General features: G+C 40.3%; 1 protein-coding gene across 4 annotated transcripts in view; it reads left to right on the forward strand.

Annotated features, from left to right (window-relative positions):
* The window catches only part of ERN1 (endoplasmic reticulum to nucleus signaling 1), a 62933-nt gene that overhangs the window by 31841 nt on the left and 11893 nt on the right, over positions 1 to 19199 (forward strand). For 2 of the 4 annotated variants that reach the window (XM_073311949.1, XM_073311951.1), the window contains exons 3-12: positions 7200 to 7233; positions 8134 to 8206; positions 9773 to 9845; positions 11479 to 11601; positions 12549 to 12650; positions 14597 to 14858; positions 15199 to 15277; positions 16708 to 16867; positions 17683 to 17801; positions 18278 to 18469. In XM_073311949.1, coding sequence (XP_073168050.1) covers positions 7200 to 7233; positions 8134 to 8206; positions 9773 to 9845; positions 11479 to 11601; positions 12549 to 12650; positions 14597 to 14858; positions 15199 to 15277; positions 16708 to 16867; positions 17683 to 17801; positions 18278 to 18469 — 1217 coding nt within the window. The remainder of the gene's footprint in view (positions 1 to 7199; positions 7234 to 8133; positions 8207 to 9772; positions 9846 to 11478; positions 11602 to 12548; positions 12651 to 14596; positions 14859 to 15198; positions 15278 to 16707; positions 16868 to 17682; positions 17802 to 18277; positions 18470 to 19199) is intronic. The other 2 variants (XM_073311950.1, XM_078848480.1) reach the window with 2 other exon arrangements.

The following is a 19199-nucleotide window of genomic DNA, read 5'->3' on the forward strand; positions in this document are numbered from 1 at the left end:
ATGTAAAGCGATAGATGTTTGTATACAGCTTTTAGCATTATGCCATTTGCTAGGAATTATTCTCAAATAATACAAATATGGCAGGGTTGTGGGTTTTTTTTGTTTTTGTTTTTAGTTTTTTTTTTACTTTAAAATCCCAGGCTGTGCCTTCAAAGTGCTGTCTAGAATTATTCCAGACTAATTTAGTCTGTCATTAGTAGGGTCCATCTACAGTACAATACAAGCAGAACTGGGTCAGGGCATTTGACTGCTGCCTGGTTATAATGTTGTTGCCAATGAGATATAACTGGGCCCCATTAATGAGGTAAAACCAGGGGCAATCATTATGTAAATGGACTCCCTGACTTTGTTCTTCTTGTAAGTGGGCCCTCAGAGGGAATCTAGAAGTAACCTCTTATTTCCTAACCCTTTATTTTTCCAGCCGATGGTTTTGTAATAGTAAAGATCTTTTTTGAAAAGAGTTGCAAAACTGGAAACTGGTTAAATGTCAAGGAATAAATTATTTTCTACTCCCGCATCATTAGGGCTATGCACTGAATGACCCCGCCGATCATTTTTTCCATCTCTACTCTGTGAGTTAGCTTTACTTTTGAGGGCTTTGACAGGACTGTGGCAGACGTGCAGCTGCTGTGCTTAATAATCTAGGAATAGTGAGATGTAATTATGTTGTGTAATGGTCAGTGAAGTGTTGTTATATATTGAATTATATGAATGTTTTGATCTAGTGTAATAGGGGCACTGTGCAAAAAAACAAGCAGGAAAGCAGCACAATAGATGTAGATAAGAAAATCTCCCAACAAATATGGGGAGCAATTACAGGACAAGGACATACGTCCAGGCTCCAGTTTGAAGTGAGACAGCTTTGCTAGGTTGGGAGCCTAGTGATCAAAGGGACACTGAACAGTTAAAAAGACTTGTGTGTGTGGGGGGGGGAAATAGGGGGGTAGTTGTCAGTTGCTGTCCAGGGAGAAAGGCTGACACAGAGAGAGGCTGGAGTTTGAAGGAGCTGGGTCTTTCCTAGGTTCGGGGAATGGTGAGCCTCAGGCAGAAGCAGGCATGCATCTAGACGGGTTTATTGTTTTAAGATCCATTTTCTCTTAAATACTTTGGTTCTAAATAAATAATATGTTTCTTTAAGGAAGCTGTCTGTTTACTAGTTACTGCTGTCATTGTTCCCAGAGGAAATGGAACTGTAGGCATGAAGATAAGTCAGGCCTGCAGAGGTAATCACGGTTGATCACAGGGAACTGCAGCCCAGGGTCTGGTCTGAGAATGGAAGAATTACGTGATTCCACCCCAAGAGAGAAGTGATGGCTCGAGGCCCAAGACCTGAGGGGGGTGCACTCAAAGAGCCTAGTAAATGTGACAGGGCCTTCTTCATTTTAGCCCATTAGGTAGAAAAAGCTTGACTTCAGTTCTGGTAGGCTAGTCTTCTTTATTTTACTAGTCTGCTTGTGCTAACATTGGAGCTACCAGAAGATGAGATATCAACCAAACCACATGACAGAGAGTAAGAAAAGTTCGCCCTCTTTCATGTGAAGAAAGTTTCACAAAGGCATTTAAACTTTAGTTAAAGATAATGTAAGTGTTACGGAAATCAGAAAATTTGTTTCAACGGATGAATTGAGACAAGTGGATGTGCACAGCCAGTCTTTCTGGATAGACTGTATTACGGGTAAAGGAACAGAAAAGATTTTCCTCAGTCAGGTTATGCTCTGCTGCAGGCAACCTCTGGAGTGAAAATGAATCAGATCTGTATTTTTGATACATAGGCAGCTGTTTCTTATGGTTCATATGGGACATTTAGGCAATGTTCTAGGAGGCCATTAATGGGATTGGTGTTTGGTTTTGTTTTTTGTGCAGTAAGTACTACAAAATTTCATGCCCCTTAAGTAGAACATCTTAATCTAGTCCACCTGCCTTGCTAATTTTGACTATTTACTAAATTAAATTACCATCACTGAGGGGGTAAGTAAAAGGTGGAATCACTAGTTCCTTTTCTTTGAGATAGAGCTTGAAATCACGATGCCAGGAAAGAAAGTTTTAAGAACTTTCTCACAGTCGTGGTGATATCTTTATAAGGATCTAACTGAAGTACTAGACAACATACTTTTTACATCACAGTAGAGCTCATTATTTTCATAGCATTACAAGACTTTCTTTCCATATTTGGGGACATGCAACAGGAAAGATTGATTGAGGAAGGTGAGATGACATGAATTGGATTTCTGGTGTTGTGAGATTGTTCAGTATCTTGAAGGGAATACTATTGGTTGATGAAATTGTCATGATTGACACTCTTCTCTAACAGCTTCACAAAGTTCTGAGCTTAAGGGGGGGTGTGTGTGTGTGTGTGTGTGTAAGTGTAAGAGACAACATAAGAGATAGGAACACACACATGTTCCTTCTCTTATATTGCTTAGTTATAGTTGGTAGATAAAATCGCAGCATATTCTTGGGTTAAGAGACCTTAGGTAGTAGGAAAGGGGGAGGGGAGCTTTACTTTGAGCTGAGCCTTGAAGCGCATGCCTCTTGAGGAGGTTCTCCAGCATTACAAGATGAGTTGAACTCAAGGTCTTTTAGTCCACAAATGCTTTATGGAACTTACGCTGTTTGTAATTGAATTCTTCTAATTTTTTTGTGGGGAGAGAAGATCTACAACTCTCTTTGCCTAAGGTTGTGGACAAGCCAGATGCAGACACTCCATATTAGAATCTAACCTTCCGACCGTTCCTGCAGCTGTACATTAGCTGAAAAACCCGAAATACTAATCTATACAAAGAAAAAGCACCACATCCTTTCCTGTTCCATTTAGAAGCAAGTTGTAAAGTAACACATAATGATGGATTTTGGCAGTAAGATTAGAGCAACCTTTAAATTAAAGGTGACGTTTGGAATTATCTTTGAGTGCATGCTATAGTATGTCAGTAAATAGTGTAATAGAAAAGTTGAAACTTGATTCAGATCTCACCAGTTATACACCATGTTTGTCAATGGGCTTACTCCTCACATTCAGATAAATAAGAGACCCTTAGACTAAAAATGTCTGAAAAGTTTAAAGGAAGAGTTGAGGCAAGAAATAGTCACCAAAGACCTTGTCTAGAGTAGGGAGTAAGTGATTTTTAAAATGCATAATGTTGTACTGAGTTTAATAAAAACCCAAAAAACAAATATACCATTTCAAAACCAAAGTGTACAGGTTTATCATCGTGAGCGATCACTTGAGGAAGTGATGATCATAGATAGGGCTTTTGGCAGCATTGCTCAAGTACTGTTGCTGAAGATAGACTGACAATATAAATCTTTTGAAATTACCAAAGGCAGCTTATGTCGTCCCACATCAGAAATTTCTGTACATAATCAGTTCATCAAGAACTTGCAAAGTCACTTGGTGTGTGCCTCAAGCAGTGCTTGTAACATTTAAATTAAAGTTTGACTTAACAGAAGCGTTTGCCATTTACTGCTGATTTATGATGCTCTCATATCACCAAATAACAATTTTTTCCCCTTCTTGTGAGGTCATTGTGGCTATAAATACCTTAGCTTATGGTGATCCTATCTCTTTCTCCCTTTAGTCTGTCTCACCTGGATTCAGATGGACACTTATGGTTTCTGATCACTCTTCACTTCACAGGGGTCTTTATTTTTTTATTGTTGAGTTGAACCAAACCCTACATCAGGCATCTCATGCTTTTTCTTTGCTATGCGTCTTCAGTGAGGAGCTGATTGGGAATTCAGCTTCCCACAGCTCCCATTAGCCGGGAATGGCGAACCGCGGCCACTGGGAACTGTGAGCGGCCGTAGCAGCGGACGCTCAGGTAAACAAAGCATCTCGCGACCCGACAGGGACTTACCCTGGACAAGCCACGAACCAAGTTTGGGAACCCCTGTATTAGATGGATTTAGATGGAAAGTTTACAGAGGATAACAAGCTGGGAGGGGTTGCAAGTGCTTTGGAGGATAGGATTAAAATTCAGAATGATCTGGACAAACTGGAGAAATGGTCTGAAGTAAATAGGATGAAATTCAATAAGGACAAATGCAGAGTATTCCAGTTAGGAAGGAACAATCAGTTGCACACATACAAAATAGGAAATGATTGCCTAGGAAGGAGTACTGTGGAAAGGAATCTGGGGGTCATAGTGGACCATAAGCTAAATATGAGTCAACAATGTGACACTGTTGCAAAAAAAGTGAACATTAGTTGGGGATCAGTCCCGCTTTGAGCAGGGGGTTGGACTAGATGACCTCCTGAGGTCCCTTCCAACCCTGATATTCTATGATTCTGTGAACATCATTCCGGGATGTATTAGTAGGAGTGTTGTAAGTAAGACATGAGAAATAATTCTCCTGCTCTACGCCGTGCTGATTAGGCCTCAACTGGAGTATTGCATCCAGTTCTGGGCGCCACATTTCAGGAAAGATGTTGACAAATTGGAGAAAGTCCAGAGAAGAGCAACAAAAATGATTAAAGGTCTAGAAAACATGACCTATGAGGGAAGATTGAAAAAATTGGGTTTGTTCAGACCATTTTCTCCCCCGAACAGATGGAAAGGAGTTGTTGCAGTTTGTTGTTCTATGTAGTTGGGTGGAAAAATTATTCTGATAGAGCAGCTAAGTGATTCCTAGTTGTACTATTTCAAAGGTCTTTGAAACGTAATTGCTTTTGGGGCTCATGGGTCCACAACAAATCAGATATAGCAGTACATTATATTGCCAACTCTAGCTCTTGTCTAAACACTATCCCTGTCCTGCCGCGACCAACCATAATAGCTATGATAGTTCATCTTTAAGTAAATGATTGATTTAAGGAGGTAGTGTCCTGGTTTCTGCTTTCCATGACATACACAGGCTTCTGCAGTGGTTCTCAAACTATTGTACTGATGACCCATCTGAGTGCGACCCCCCCGCCCCTTATAAATTAAAAACACTTTTTAAAAATATATTTAACACCATTATAAATGCTGGAGGCAAAGCGGGATTTGGGGTGGAGGCTGACAGCTCGTGACCCCCCCATCTAATAACCTCATGACCCCATGAGGGGTCCTGACCCCCAGTTTGAGAACCCCTGGACTAGTGTGTAGGGAGCATCAACACTTTATTGCCATGGCCTCCCTGGGCGATCTAATCTACAAGTGTAACATTGCTAAACAGCATAACAGAGTGCTGGCTTCACACCCATGAATTGGGTTTCTTCCAGAAGCTTTACGGGCTTTTGAATTAAATTGCTCTGTCTGCTTTAAGAAAGAACCTACTCAGTCATCTTTTAGGTTTCAAAAAGCAAACAAAACTCTGGATCCTGTTGTATTTTGAACTCCGTTGCTCTGTGGGGCTGTTTAGTGGAACGGAAGAAATGGCTGAAGGTGTGGGGGAAGCTCTGCTACTGTTCTTTAGATCTAGCAGTGTGTGCACTGCAATACATGGGGAGTGGAGGGACTTCAGGGGGTCCACAGGCACCCTGAATCATGAGTCTGTTGCCCTTATCTTGCATAGCTCTGCTATTACTGTAGTGTATTTGAAATCTCTAGTACATGTGCCAGCTTCCCAATCCAAGTCTCTCAGAAGTGAATGTTTGAGCCCTTATTTCCTTCCTCTTGCATCATTTTGTTTCTGTGCGTGTGTGACGGGAGAACTGGTGTAAAAGATAAATAAGAGTTGCTTTTGGCAGTAGCTTGTTTGGTCTGTTTAATCTGTTTTCTTTATTGATTGAATTATTTTAAATTTTTATCTTTTGGGAGCAAGAACCTGTTGTGATCCCTACCTTCTGGTTTATTTAAGGAACTTTCTTACAGATGAGGGTGGAGGATGCATGCTTTGTGCACACAGTCCTCTTTCAAATGCTGCACACAAGAGTATATGCTGCACACTTGGGTATCTCTGTTGGTACCAGTATTGTGAACCCCAGGCCTTCAAATCTCAGGCCCCTCAAAGAGTATGAGGGAGAGCCTAAAAAAATCAGAAGATTAAAAAAACAAGCAGCTCAACCTTTTTTTTTTTTAATGTGCCTGCTTGTGAGAGCTTTTAGGAATCATGTTTTCAAGCTTTCCTCTGCATCCAAAAGGTCGAAAAATTTCCTTTTTAAAATGAAAGCTGTAATTGTCACGGAATCCCAGGGAATCCGGGATCGGGCTTCAAGAAAAATACTAAACACTGCAAGACGTGTAGTAAAATTGTGAGAGCTGGCAATGCTGAGGTGGTGAATAATGGACATTTGGGGAAGTTTCACTGGAGAAATCATTTACATGAACTTTTCCTAAAGTGTTCAGATGATCCTTTCTGTCACAGACAGGTGTGAAGGAGGTTCTTGGGACACTGTGGCTTTTTTCAGTGACATTTTAATTTGGTATATTATTCCATATCCCATATATTTTCCCTTGGAGTAGGATGTTTAAGTCTCTATCTGCTTCCTGCTTAAATCAGTGGCTGTGTTGCTGTTGTTTTCAATGGGAGCAGAACCAAGTCCTCGGTTTACAAGTTGCATCATAAATTAAGTGTGAAGTTTGCTAAGGAAGTATATGCTTGCCTGCCTGCTTAGACACAGAATAGTGAGTGATCATAAAAAACAGATGAAAGAGGCATTAAGCAGGCCCTTTTGCATTCAGACATTAAGATTTATATTCTCCTCTCTCTAGTCTCCATGACCCGATAACGTTAATGAATGTTTACATGTGTTTAAATAAAATTGATGGTGGAATCCTGTCATTGTGGCTGCTTGGGAATTCTGATCAGCTTCCTTCTGGGCAGCCAAGGACCAGACACAAAGGAAGTTGTTTTTAGAAGAAGAGGTAGTTTTTTGCACTCTAGAAAGGTGCCTTTACATGCAGTGTAGTGTGCTTGTGGCCAAGGAAAGATACAGAGATGACTCATGACATGATGTGACGCTGCTGCTTCATGCAAATCCCCCTCTGTTGATGGTTTTGGGAGTTACGTATTGAGAATGAGGAGTGCGGGATAGGACTGAGTACAAAGGTAGCTTTAGAAGGAGCAAAAGTGCCCTGCTGATGCTTACAGAGGTATACAATAACTTACAAGCCCTGTTTGCATTATCAGATGGGTGCTATGTTATGATGCTATACATTCCTATGGATGACTCCCTTAAACATCCAGCGTGGCTCGCAAAATGGTCAATCCTGGGGTTGGTGTGAGTTCATGACTTTTAATTGCCTATACATTGACTCCCGCATGTTCTGTTTGTGCAGATCCTGTACTCCAGGTGCCAACACACGTGGAAGAGTAAGTCTCTCTTTCTCTGTTTACTTCAGCCCTCTATTGCTTGTTTGATTTTTCACTGACGTCATGAAGTTTGGTTTTAGTTTAAAATAGGGAACTGTCAAAATACCGCAGGTAACCAGACATGGGATTAAAGATTAAAAACTTTCCCTGTTTGTAGGATTCAAATGAAATGTCCTTCCTTCAGACTGTTTCTCTCCAAAAACCATGCTTGGAACACCTGTCTGGAACACAAGCAGGTTGACCATGCCTATTTCAGGATCACTGACTTGAACAGCCTGGGAAATAGCATAACCTGCTGGGGAACAGTGTTCAGATTCTAAACCTTTAGTTTCAGTACCTTATCTCAGTGGTTCTCAAACTGTGGGTCGGGGCCCCATTTTAATGGGGTCACCAGAGCCAAAGTCTGAGCCCAACAGCTTGAGGGCTTCAGCCCTGGGTGGCAGGGCTCAGGTTAAAGGTCCCCTGCCTGGGGCTGAAGTGCTTGGGCTTTGGCCCCTCCACACCCAGGGCAGTGGGGCTTGGGCAGGCTTTTTTGTCCTCCAGCTTTTGAGCCGCTTTTGTTTGTATATGTTACTGCTGGTTTTATTGCCACTATATATAAATTAGATTTGAACTATGATCCCTATACTGCAAGGCACTGTATTCATACTGGTCAACCCAGCTTCAGTTGGGCTAGGAACACTATTGACAATAGTTTAGGTTTAATAGGCTGTGCCCGTTCTGATATTCATTCTCTTTGATGTTCAATTAATAAGTGTTTCGAACAACCAGATATTCTAAAGTCAACAAGCAGATGTCAAATGGTCTTCACCAGGACACACACACTGACCATTGCTGCTTATTGGTTTGGTGACAAGTGTAATGTGTTCAATTTATTTATAATCACTATTTAACTCATAGGCCAGCATTTCTTCCAGACCCAAACGATGGCAGTTTATATACACTTGGTGGCAAAAATAATGAAGGCTTAACTGTGAGTATATTTTGGTAGTGTCTAATCTGTCTACACATGCGCCCTAATTAGATTGCACAAAGGGTAGGTCCCTAAATTACTTTCCCAACTATCTGCTTTCCTGACAGCATTGTAAAGTTCTGCAAGCTGCCCACATTTTGAATCATTTACTGGAAACAAGTATTTCTTGGGAAGGCCTGACAACATTGGCTAGTAAACGCTGTTCAGTGCCAGTACCAATTTTAGGATACAAATTCCTGGAATGACAACATTCGAGTTGCACTGCTTTCTGGTTCAAAGGGCCATCCTGTAGTTTAGGACAGGCAACATTTACAGCCTTCCTTGTGAGCTACAGAAAACCCCTTTGGCTTGAGGATACCAACAAAAGGCAGACCCGTTTGACCCACCTTTGATATTTTTGTAGCACTTGCTAATGTAATGATGATGATAACACCACTTCTTTAGCACTCTCCAGATATTAAGTAATCCTCATAGCATCCTGGGAGGGAGAGGTATCCAGTACAGCACACACAGTTATGGCCTGAAAAAAATAAAATTTTTAGCAGTCCTATTGAGAAGTCCAACCCATATTAGGATAAATGTGGATTCTGTGCTGTCTCAAATAGCAGGTGCTGTTATAGCACTTAGTAAGCAGGTTAAACTGTGAACCCTTCCAAAATATTTGCATCGAAATCGTCAACCCCGCAGATGTCAGCTGAACACTTGAGTAAAACAACAGCTTTATGATGAAACTCAGATAAAATGTTTGGCTTCCCACAAGTTTCTTTTCCTGGCAGCCGCTATGACTTCCTTTTAGAACTTTAACATTTTTTTTTATTTTTGAACAGAGAAGTATCTACTGACAGATTTTTTTCCTAATGCACCCAGATACGTGGCCTTAATTTGTGTTTGTATTTTTGGTGTTCTTTGTGGGTAGATCTAGGTAGCAATCGGTCCTGAACATCATGTTTCCTTTCACCTGTTAATCTCCTCAGGTAAAAATATTCGGGTTGGATGCATCATTGTAGATGTTCCATGTAGATGGAAGTAATTTCACTGTTTAAAGTCCTGGCCTCTCTTGTATTTGTGCTTCTTCAAACTTCTGTTTGTCACTTTTCTCTTCCTGATGAAGGCCTCTTAAAATCCTGGAAGGTTGTTCACCAAGTATGTAGATGTGATACGTGCCCAGGAGCATTATAGAATTTGGCGATCATAATAATTCATTGCCTTTTTAATAACATGGTTTGTATGAAGATCACTGAGCTTTGCAAATGCTAATGTTGCAGCCTTGCAAGGCAGGTAAATATATGTATACTCATTAACAGATGGGGGAATTAAAGCACAGTGTTGGGACATGGTGCACAAGTCGGTGGTAGAGTTAGGAATAAAACCCAGGAGTCCTGGCCTCCAGTCTTCTGTGCTATAAATATTTCCTCCATTCCTGTTACATTTCTAGTAAAACACTGAGAAGTCCCCACATGAGCTGTATTGGTACCCTGTTCCCTTGAACACAACTGGGAAAATCGCACTAATTTCAAAGTGTAAAAATGTTATGATTTAAATGAGCTTTTTCATTTTTTTTTCTAGAAACTTCCATTTACAATCCCCGAGCTAGTGCAAGCATCACCCTGTCGCAGTTCAGATGGGATTCTGTACATGGGTAAGTTCTAGTTAATCTCTCCATGGGTTAACTGATTTAGAAGATTGCAACATTACTCAACAGCAACCGACAAATACAAACTGCCTAAACCAGACAGAGCTCTCTTGCATGAAAATGTCATCTCAGCCTTGGCTGTTAATTAAAGCCTTTCGTAATATTTTCTGATAGAGAATCTTGCACTTACTGACATGTGAAGATAAAAAGTCAACTGCTTTCCCTTAGAAGGAGAATAGCTTCTCAAACCACTGCATTGCCTTTTAAAAAAAAAAAAAAAAAAGTTACTCTCCCCACTACAGAAAATATAATTAACTTTATTCTGTGACACAAAAACATATTTAGCTCAGTTATATGGTATATTTAATCACCTTCTCATGCTTATAAATATACTTGCCTCAGCCAGCCAAAGGCCTCTGCCTACATTACAACTATAACTGAGTCAGGAAATCGAGTTACAACATGGTTCTAAGTTGTGGTGTAGGCGAGATCGAACTGGGGTACTGTCCTGGACGGTTCAGATCTGAAGCCTGGTTACATGGTCATGGCTAGGTTGAATCTACACTACAGCTTTTAACCATGTTGTAATCAGATCTCCTGATTCATTAATAATTAGCAAAAAGGAGTACAGTGAGCTGTAGCTCACGAAAGCTTATGCTCAAATAAATTGGTTAGTCTCTAAGATGCCACAAGTACTCCTTTTCTTTTTGCGAATACAGACTAACACGGCTGTTACTCTGAAACCTGTCATTAATAGTTAGGGGGATTTACATTATTCTGCCTGGTTGGCATCTTTGGAGATGACACCACATCTGTTAAGACCTGGAGGAAATCTGCACTCTCTCCCTACCTTCTAGGTCTCCAGTTCACATCGCTCTGTTGAAAACTGTTGGGGGGGGAAAGCAGGTAAACTATTTGATATTTCTAAACTAGGCTGCTACAGACTGTGGCTCTGATATTTGGGTTATTAGGACTAAAATCCCTTATCAATTTGGAATCATGGAATCATAGGGTTAGAAGGGACCGCAAGGGTCATCTAGTTTAACTCTCTGCCAAGATGCAGGATTTGGTATGTCTAAAACATCCAAGACAGATGACTCCAGTCTCCTTTTGAAAATCTCCAGCGAAGGAGCTTCCACAACCTCCCTAGGCAGTCTGTTCCATTGTTGTACTGTTCCTACATGTGTAGAAACTGATAATTCCTTCCCACCATACTGTGCTACAACAAACAGCACCTCTGTCTTCTTCCTCTCCTAGCATAAGGATTTTCAATCCTCAAAACTCTCTTCAGTAACCATTTGCCAATTGGATAGTGTGAATGTGATAACCTTATTTTACATGATAGTGCTTATAAAGATGTCATAGAAATGTTGTCACTATGCTTGCCAGTACCTGCTAGGAGTCAGTAACGTTAAATGAGGGGACACCAGTGTTGTTTGGTTTCTAGTTTTGGTTATTGTCCGAAATTATTTTGTTTAACAAAAAAAAACTTTTAAACATTTTCCATGAAAAAAATCCCAAACTATGGGCCCACTACAGAACTACTACTCAAATCAAAAAAGCTTTTTCTAAGAGCTTGGATTTTGTATCTGAGTAATTTTCAGACTGAACAGTAATGCAGTTTAACTGGTGATTTCAGGAAAGAAGCAAGATATTTGGTATGTGATAGACCTCGTCACTGGGGAGAAACAGCAAACCTTAACGTCTTCATTTGCAGAAAGCCTTTGTCCATCAACATCCCTCCTGTATCTTGGGCGAACCGGTAAGACACTTTTCCCTCTACCACTTAAAAGAAAGTTTTTGGCTTTTTGGGTTCATTTTAAACCTAGTGCAGGCCCACAAAGGATAACCTTGTGATAATAAACTCAGGTTTGTTTAATCTCCTAGAATAACTTCTGGAGGTGGTGGCTTTACAATGTACACAGAAAAAATGATTTGTCTTCAGAGAGCAATGGAGATGTGCCATTTTATACATTCACAGACTAACGTGTGGTTTCTGCATATAGTGGTGTTTGTGTAAGTGATTCCTGGGGCTGACTCCCAAGCAAAGTGGCTTTTAAATTCTATTAATTCAATGATGTACCATGCTAGCAGCTTTGTAGCCCTGGTTGCATCTGAAGTTTTTGGTCCCCATGAATAAATGGGTTGGGGAAATGGAGAGACAGCAGCTGTCATACTGAAAATACAAATGCTCCGTTCTAGGTGAAGAGGATTAAAATAGACCAAAGACCTATATTTGGGATGCCTCTCTGTAGGCTGTGTTTACAGATTTGCCATTAGATCTGTAGATTAATCTGTTTTTAAAACTATTTTTTAAAATGATCTCTATTGCGAAAATTCTGTTACAGAACATATTGCACCTAATTTTTAAATGCAGGGATTGGTTGTAGATAAAATTAGGTAGGAAGGCTACAGAAGAAGTCTTGGAGGAAGAAGCACAAAGAGCTGATAACATGGATTGGAGCACTGCCTACTGCTTTTTGTCTTCTGAGCTTCCTTTTGAGTAGTAGATTTCAGTGGAACAGAAATTAGTTTTGTCTTTAAGTTCCATGAGGTGTGACTATATCTCTTAGAGCCAGGAAAAACCTGAAAGAAGGCTAAAAACATGAAAAGCAGGATGTGTGTTGTCCTGAGAAGTGTCCGGCATGATGGGTGACTAGTTCTGTTGTCTCAAAGGATTATTTACACAGAGTGTGTATTTTTTAACAGAATACACTATTACAATGTATGATACCAAAAATAAGGAGCTCCGATGGAATGCCACCTACTTTGATTATGCAGCCACTGTACCTGATGAAGATGTGAAATACAGTAAGAACTTTGATCTTGTCCTTTGCATTTTTTTTCACTTTGCTATAGCTCCAATATCCTGACATTTTTCTCTGCAATGGGCAGAACCAGCTCCTCCCTCCCCCTGCCTCTGTATCTACACACTGATCTTTTTAAGTTGCTCTGCCCTACCCCCTTCCCTTCTCCCTCCTTTTACCCTCCCTCCCCCCTCCCCAATTCAGCCACATAGTCCTGGAGTCGCTTCTTCAATCTGATGGGAATCCTTTAACTTGTCCAATCAGGGAAAGGATGGCCCTACTGCTCTGGCACAGATTTTTTGTGTGACCTTGGGCAAGTCACCTAATCTCTCAGTACCTCAGTTTCCATAGCTGTAAAATGGGATGATAATTCCCTGCTACATAAAGAGGTTGAAAAGCTTAAATCATGTTTGTAAAGCTTGTTTACATCATCAGTTGGACATCATTAGAGAGATACAAAATATTATTAGCGTTGATACTATTGATAATGATTTGCACTTCCACCTGACAATCTCAACAAGTGTAATAGTGCAAAATAATATGACTATTAGAGTAGGACAGTAATTATGTATGAAGAATACAGTGTATCCTCCCTAGAATTACAGTGCCTGCTGTTTGAGCACAGAATGAATGATGATGATAACGTTTGTTTACAGCTATTGTGAGGAAGGGGAAATTTTGGAAGAGATAACTATTAGGGCTAAGTTTATTAAAAACAGTGGGGCTTCATGTGGATCAGGAAAATGGCTCTGCCTGGTTGTGATCTAGAGAGAATAACTTTAAAACACACATGAAATTTGAAACTTGTCCTGTGGTATGGAAGAGAGCATCAGGTAAGTGAGTTAGAAATAAAAACAAGAACCTTCTAGTTCTGATTCCTAGTGGATATTTCTTCACCTTGCAAAACTATTGCACAATGGGAGCGAGCCCCCAAATTATGGTAAATCGCAAACTTTACATGGAATCAGTTACCTTCCCTTTCATCTTATTGGGAAATGTCTGCTGCTTTTCAGTGCTGATACTGTGTTTTTTTAAAACAAACAAACAAATGTTTGACTCTGGAATAAGTAGCATTTAAATCCCAATGTCACTGGGATTTCCCTGTAAATCTTGAATATTTCAGCCTAATTTATCAATGTCAAAGTTGTTTCTAATGGAAGTAATCAAAAAGAAATGTGCATGACATGGTTATGCTCTTTCATTCCCAGTTAAGGCCCCAGTCCTGCAATGCGATAATTCGTTGACTCAGGGGGGCTGTGTGCAGGTGCCGGGGCCTGCCCAAGCATACTGTGTTGCGGGATTGGGCTGTCTATATTTTCTGAATCTGGTCATTTAAAATAGAGCGCAGAAGAACTTTCAGCCTCTTAGCTGGGAATTCCCAGTTATACAGAAGTGCGTTGTCTTGTAATGTGTGTTTGGAGATACTGTGGTTTATATGATGATTATTCTGTATGTAGAGAAGAGGCAGGTCTGCAAGTCCTTAGAAGTATATGCTGAGGAGCCAAACTAAACAATATATTATTTCTACTGGTGAGAGAGAAGAACGTATTTACATCAGGATAATTTCGAGAACTCTTTAGCCCTAGTGAGTGGCTCGTCTTTTTCAATATAAAATGAACCAGTTTAAGGGCTTGTCCACACAGAGACTTAGTGTGTGAGGCAAGCCAAGGTGTGAATCTACAGCGCAGTAGCTTGCTGTGCACTAACTGGCCATGCAGACCCTGCTGCCATGCACTAGCGCATAGTAGCAGGGTCCACACAGCCAGTTAGCGTGCAGTGAATGCACTATAGATTCACACTCTGGCTTGCCATGGATTACGTCTTCTTGTAGACGAGCCCTAACAGATTTTAGTAGCTCATTTAAGGTTCAAGTACTGTCAATGTATGTGTGTTACTATAGCCATGAATAAGCAGGAGACTCAAATAACCTCGTGTATTTGTATGTTTTAGAAATGTCCCACTTTGTATCTAACGGAGACGGGCTGGTGGTGACTGTGGATAGTGAGTCTGGGGATGTGCTGTGGATTCAGAATTATGGTTCCCCGGTGGTAGCTTTTTACATCTGGCAGCGTGAAGGACTACGGAAAGTAATGCACACAAATGTGGGAATAGAAACGCTGCGCTACCTGACCTTCATGTCTGGGGAGGTTGGACGCATCACTAAGTGGAAGTATCCTTTCCCAAAGGAAACGGAGACCAAGAGCAAGTTGACGTGAGTATAAATATTATAGTGAGAATAAAAGTTATAAGTATTGTTTTCAGAGTCTGACTGATGGTGCTTTGCAGTACTCTAATTAGAAATTGTGTTTCTATTCAATTACTTAATAGAGCTGCTGTTCTATAAATTGCAAGATAGTAGAAGGAGAGAATACATAATTGGCTCCTTGCTCTTTAACATTTACTGAACATTGTGTTTGTACAGGAATAAATAAATGCTGATCATGCCAGTGACTCAAATTGAAGTGTCTAAAACAGTGCATGACCAACTTTGTAACTCAGGTGGTAAAAACAGCCATTTGGAACTTTCTCCCTAACTTTTGTTGTTGTTCTAGACCTACGCTCTATGTAGGAAAATACTCAACGAGCTTGTATGCATCTCCATCAATGGTGCATGAAGGAGTGGCTATTGTGGTAAGTTAGATACTTCAGGACTTTGATACCATGTTTTGAAAAGCCCACTTTCTAGTATTAGGCATGGTTCTGTGCTGAACAGTTGAGAATTAATCCTTTATCAGGTCTCCCAATGTCTGGAGTATTTAGGCCCATCTCTAGTTATCATTTAAGGCTGTTTGTCCTGGCAAAACATTGGAAAACTCACAGGTTTGTCATAGCAAAAAATGCAAGTGTCAGTTTCAGCTGGGAAAAAAATATATATATATTTTTCAAATATACGGAGTGGTTTTTATTTTAAAATCTGCTAAGTACTTAAATTCATTCAAATGAGAAATAGACATAATACACACAGAATATAGATACAATGATTCTTTGTGTTATGGATTATTTAGTGATTCTCGATCTTGTTGTGATAAAGCATAATATGCTTTCCTAAATTACATGGTTTGATTGATATCTTGTCACTGTTCAACATTTCCCAACTATAAAGGATAGGAATGCTGTACAGAAGACTTTTTGTGGGTAAGAAGCCCTGCACTGGTTACACTCCATTCATATTTGGAAAGGGATCTTCACAGCCATAAGGACTATAATCTTAGTTAAATAATAAAAGCAGTTCACAGAGGACTGCTGAGCAACTAGGACTTTTAAAGTAACAAATTACAAATCAAGGAAGCCACAGAAAACCATGAAAATTTGACAGTGCAACCTTCTTTCAAGAATGGTTTCCAGTGCTGTAAGTAATATTCAGTTATAGCTAGTCAGGAAGTGTCTCTGGCTGAGCTGGGACGGAAACTCTCTCACATCTGAACCAGAGCATGTGAGTTCAAGTAACGTATCAAGGCTGTTTCTACCACTATTCACAACGTGTTGTGGTTATTGATGTTAAAGTTGCCACCCAGTTCATACTGTTGAAAGCACCAACATTATGATGAGATGTTAAAGCAAGTTTTTGTTTGCTGGATTGTGGCTAGCCTGGGAGGAAGGTAAAGATCCTTTTTCCTATTTTTTTTTTAAAACAAGGTGGGGGGAGGCAACCCCACCTGCTAAGCAAGACTCCTTCTCTCAGTAATGCAGGATCTAACATCCAAGGCTGTGTGAACTATGGCTGAGGGTATAATGGCTCTCATGTTTACGTGCAGTTACTGCATTGCTGGCATGTAACTTGTTGCTTGCTAACACTCTCTGCCCCTACGGTATGAGAGGCATGGTATATGAAGTAAACCCCAAATTAAGGTGGAGCTTCCCACCTGTAATTTAGCAATAAAATATTTTGAGTTTAACATTTACTTAATTCCAAGGGAAAGCTTGTGGCATTTCTAATATGACTTTTGAGTTATGTCCCGTCTTTTGTCCGAGTTAAACTGGTAAATTCTGTGAGGCTTTGTAAAGTGTTGTGGAGAGAGAGAGTGCTTTGTTAACTGTAAAATAAATCTCTGTCTTTTTAGCCCCGTGGTCGAGCCATACCTCTGTTAGAGGGCCCCAAAACAGAAGGAGTTACTATTGAAGACAATGGCGAGTGTGTTATCACTCCTAGTACGGATCTAAAATTTTCAGGATTGAAAGAAAAGAAACTCAACTACTGGAGGAACCACTGGCTGTTAATAGGTACCAGGAAGTCAGTAATATTCCACCTGCTCTCTGTTGCACTGTCCTCTGGTGGACAAAAGCAATAATCCAAACTGAGATTATTGTTACCATATACAAAGTATTTTAAATTACATCCAAAACCACTACATTAAAAGATGCAAAGTCAAGCATTCAAAAGTTAGAGGATGCCAGAAATAAGTTTGCCTTACCACCCTAATTTGGCCCCCTTATGCATATGCATTATGATACAGTTTTTAATTACGTGATCATATCCTGTATTTTCCAAAGGCCCCTGTCTCATTCAGTGCACAGGATGGGCAATGCTCACTGAAAGGGTAGTTATTCAATATTTATTTTCAACAAGAGACAAAATCAGGGTCCAAATCTGCAGCCAGAGCCTGAGCACAAGTCCTGCTGAAGTCTGGCCATAATCAATACGTGCAGGTTTAGAGCCTTTAAGAGCAAGAGCATTGCTTCACTTCAAAGGGCATGTCACAGTTTTCAGATATATACCCAAATCTTCCAAGCTTTGGGTCATTCCACAGGGACAGTGCTCTGGCATTAAGGTACATATAAGACAGCCTCATTTCATTCTAAACTGTCATAAACCACAGTATCTCCAAACACACATTACAAGACAGCACACTCCTGTATAACTGGGAATTCCCAGCTAAGAGGCTGAAAGTTCTTCTGCGCTCTATTCTGTGATGGCCTCAAGCCATTTTATTAATGCAAATAAGCCCTGAGTATTGCTTCTTGGCAGAGATACCAAAATCAAGCATGTTTGCCCTAAAAAGTAACAATTCTTGTAACAAATGTTGTTTTATTTAAAGGACACCATGAAACACCATTATCAGCCCCTACAAAAATCCTGGAGAAATTTCCAAGCAGTTTGCCTAAACCGCATGAAAATGTGATTCCAGCTGACTCTGAAAAAGCCAGTTTTGAGGAGGTTTGTGAATAACCTGATCATATTACTGAATAACTGAAGAAGCCACTGGAAAATTACAGGGGAGGGAAATGAAAATTTTGGGAGAACTTGGACTCTGTAGGAAAAAGTGGAGGGAATTTTCCCAAGTTCTTTGTGGAAGTGCAGCACAGTACCCTCCCATGGGGTGTCATTGGCATTATTCTGTGTTATAGAACTCTTGATATCAGACTTAAAGCTGAGTCCTGCTTTCCTTGCACATACAAAACTCCCATTGTCTTCAGTGGAAATAGTCCATTGAATGAATGAACTGCAGGGTCCTCAGAAGATTGACCAATTTTGCTGTGAGCCACCATTACATCCAAGAGAGTCTTGCACATCATTAAGCTTTTAAGAAATGGTCCCGCATTGAAATGTACTGTACTAACAGCTGTACTAGCATATATAACGTACATTATCTATTGAGACTTTGAACTGATGGAGTCTTCTGTGTTTCCTAGGTTATTGGTATAGTTGAAGGTTCCTCAAAAGAATTGCCTCCTACCATTCCAAAGGACATTGAAGAGAAGCCCAGTCCACCTGTACCTCGGCCAGAGGCTCCCGTAGATTCCATGCTGAAAGACATGGCCACAATCATCCTGAGCACCTTTTTGTTTGTGGGCTGGGTAGCATTCGTCATCACCTGTCCAATGGTAATGCTGATTGAGCTTGATATTCTAGTGAATTCTGAGAAAGGGCTGTAATGTTTGGCAGCCTAGCCTGGTAAAGATGATGCAGGAGTTGGGGAGGAAAAGAGTCACGACTTCATAAAAGAAGGGCAATTCTGCTTTCTCCATTAGCTATCAGTAATAACTGTTATCACCATGATAACTCACAGATATGCAATCTGATAACTAAGGCTACTGCATGTTTGATGTGGCAGTGATTTCTGTGACACACACCATTACACTTGAGACTTTTCCTATTCCACCTACAAGACTCTTCCATGGATTTTTGCCCATAGTTATTTTGTGTGTGTGTTGCTTGCTTTTTTGGTCATGATCCAAAGACCATTGAATTTACCAGAAGATCCCCGCCCCCATCCACTTCTCTGATTTTTGGATCAGGCCTTGTACCCTTTTACTGTTTAACGGTAGCTATTCAGTCTAAAGATGTTTTTCTAAGGGAAAATAAACTTCAGACTAATGGCATTTTTTGCTACAACAAACAACCAGCCTGAGTCATCAACCATGCTTTAAAAATGTATAATAAGGTAGAGAACAGTTTGGGTTACAGAGACTCTTTAACTGCCTTTCCAGAAATAAGTTAGGAGTCTGGCAATGAGAAGTTTTTCACTTAGAGGATAGTAGAATCTGCCTTTTCTGGATGCTGAGCCATGGACATGCCACCTTGTCTGCATGTCTATTGAGATTTTTATTCCTT

The sequence above is a fragment of the Lepidochelys kempii genome, chromosome 14 (assembly GCF_965140285.1).
Source record: "Lepidochelys kempii isolate rLepKem1 chromosome 14, rLepKem1.hap1, whole genome shotgun sequence".
In the NCBI taxonomy this organism is placed as follows: domain Eukaryota; kingdom Metazoa; phylum Chordata; order Testudines; family Cheloniidae; genus Lepidochelys; species Lepidochelys kempii.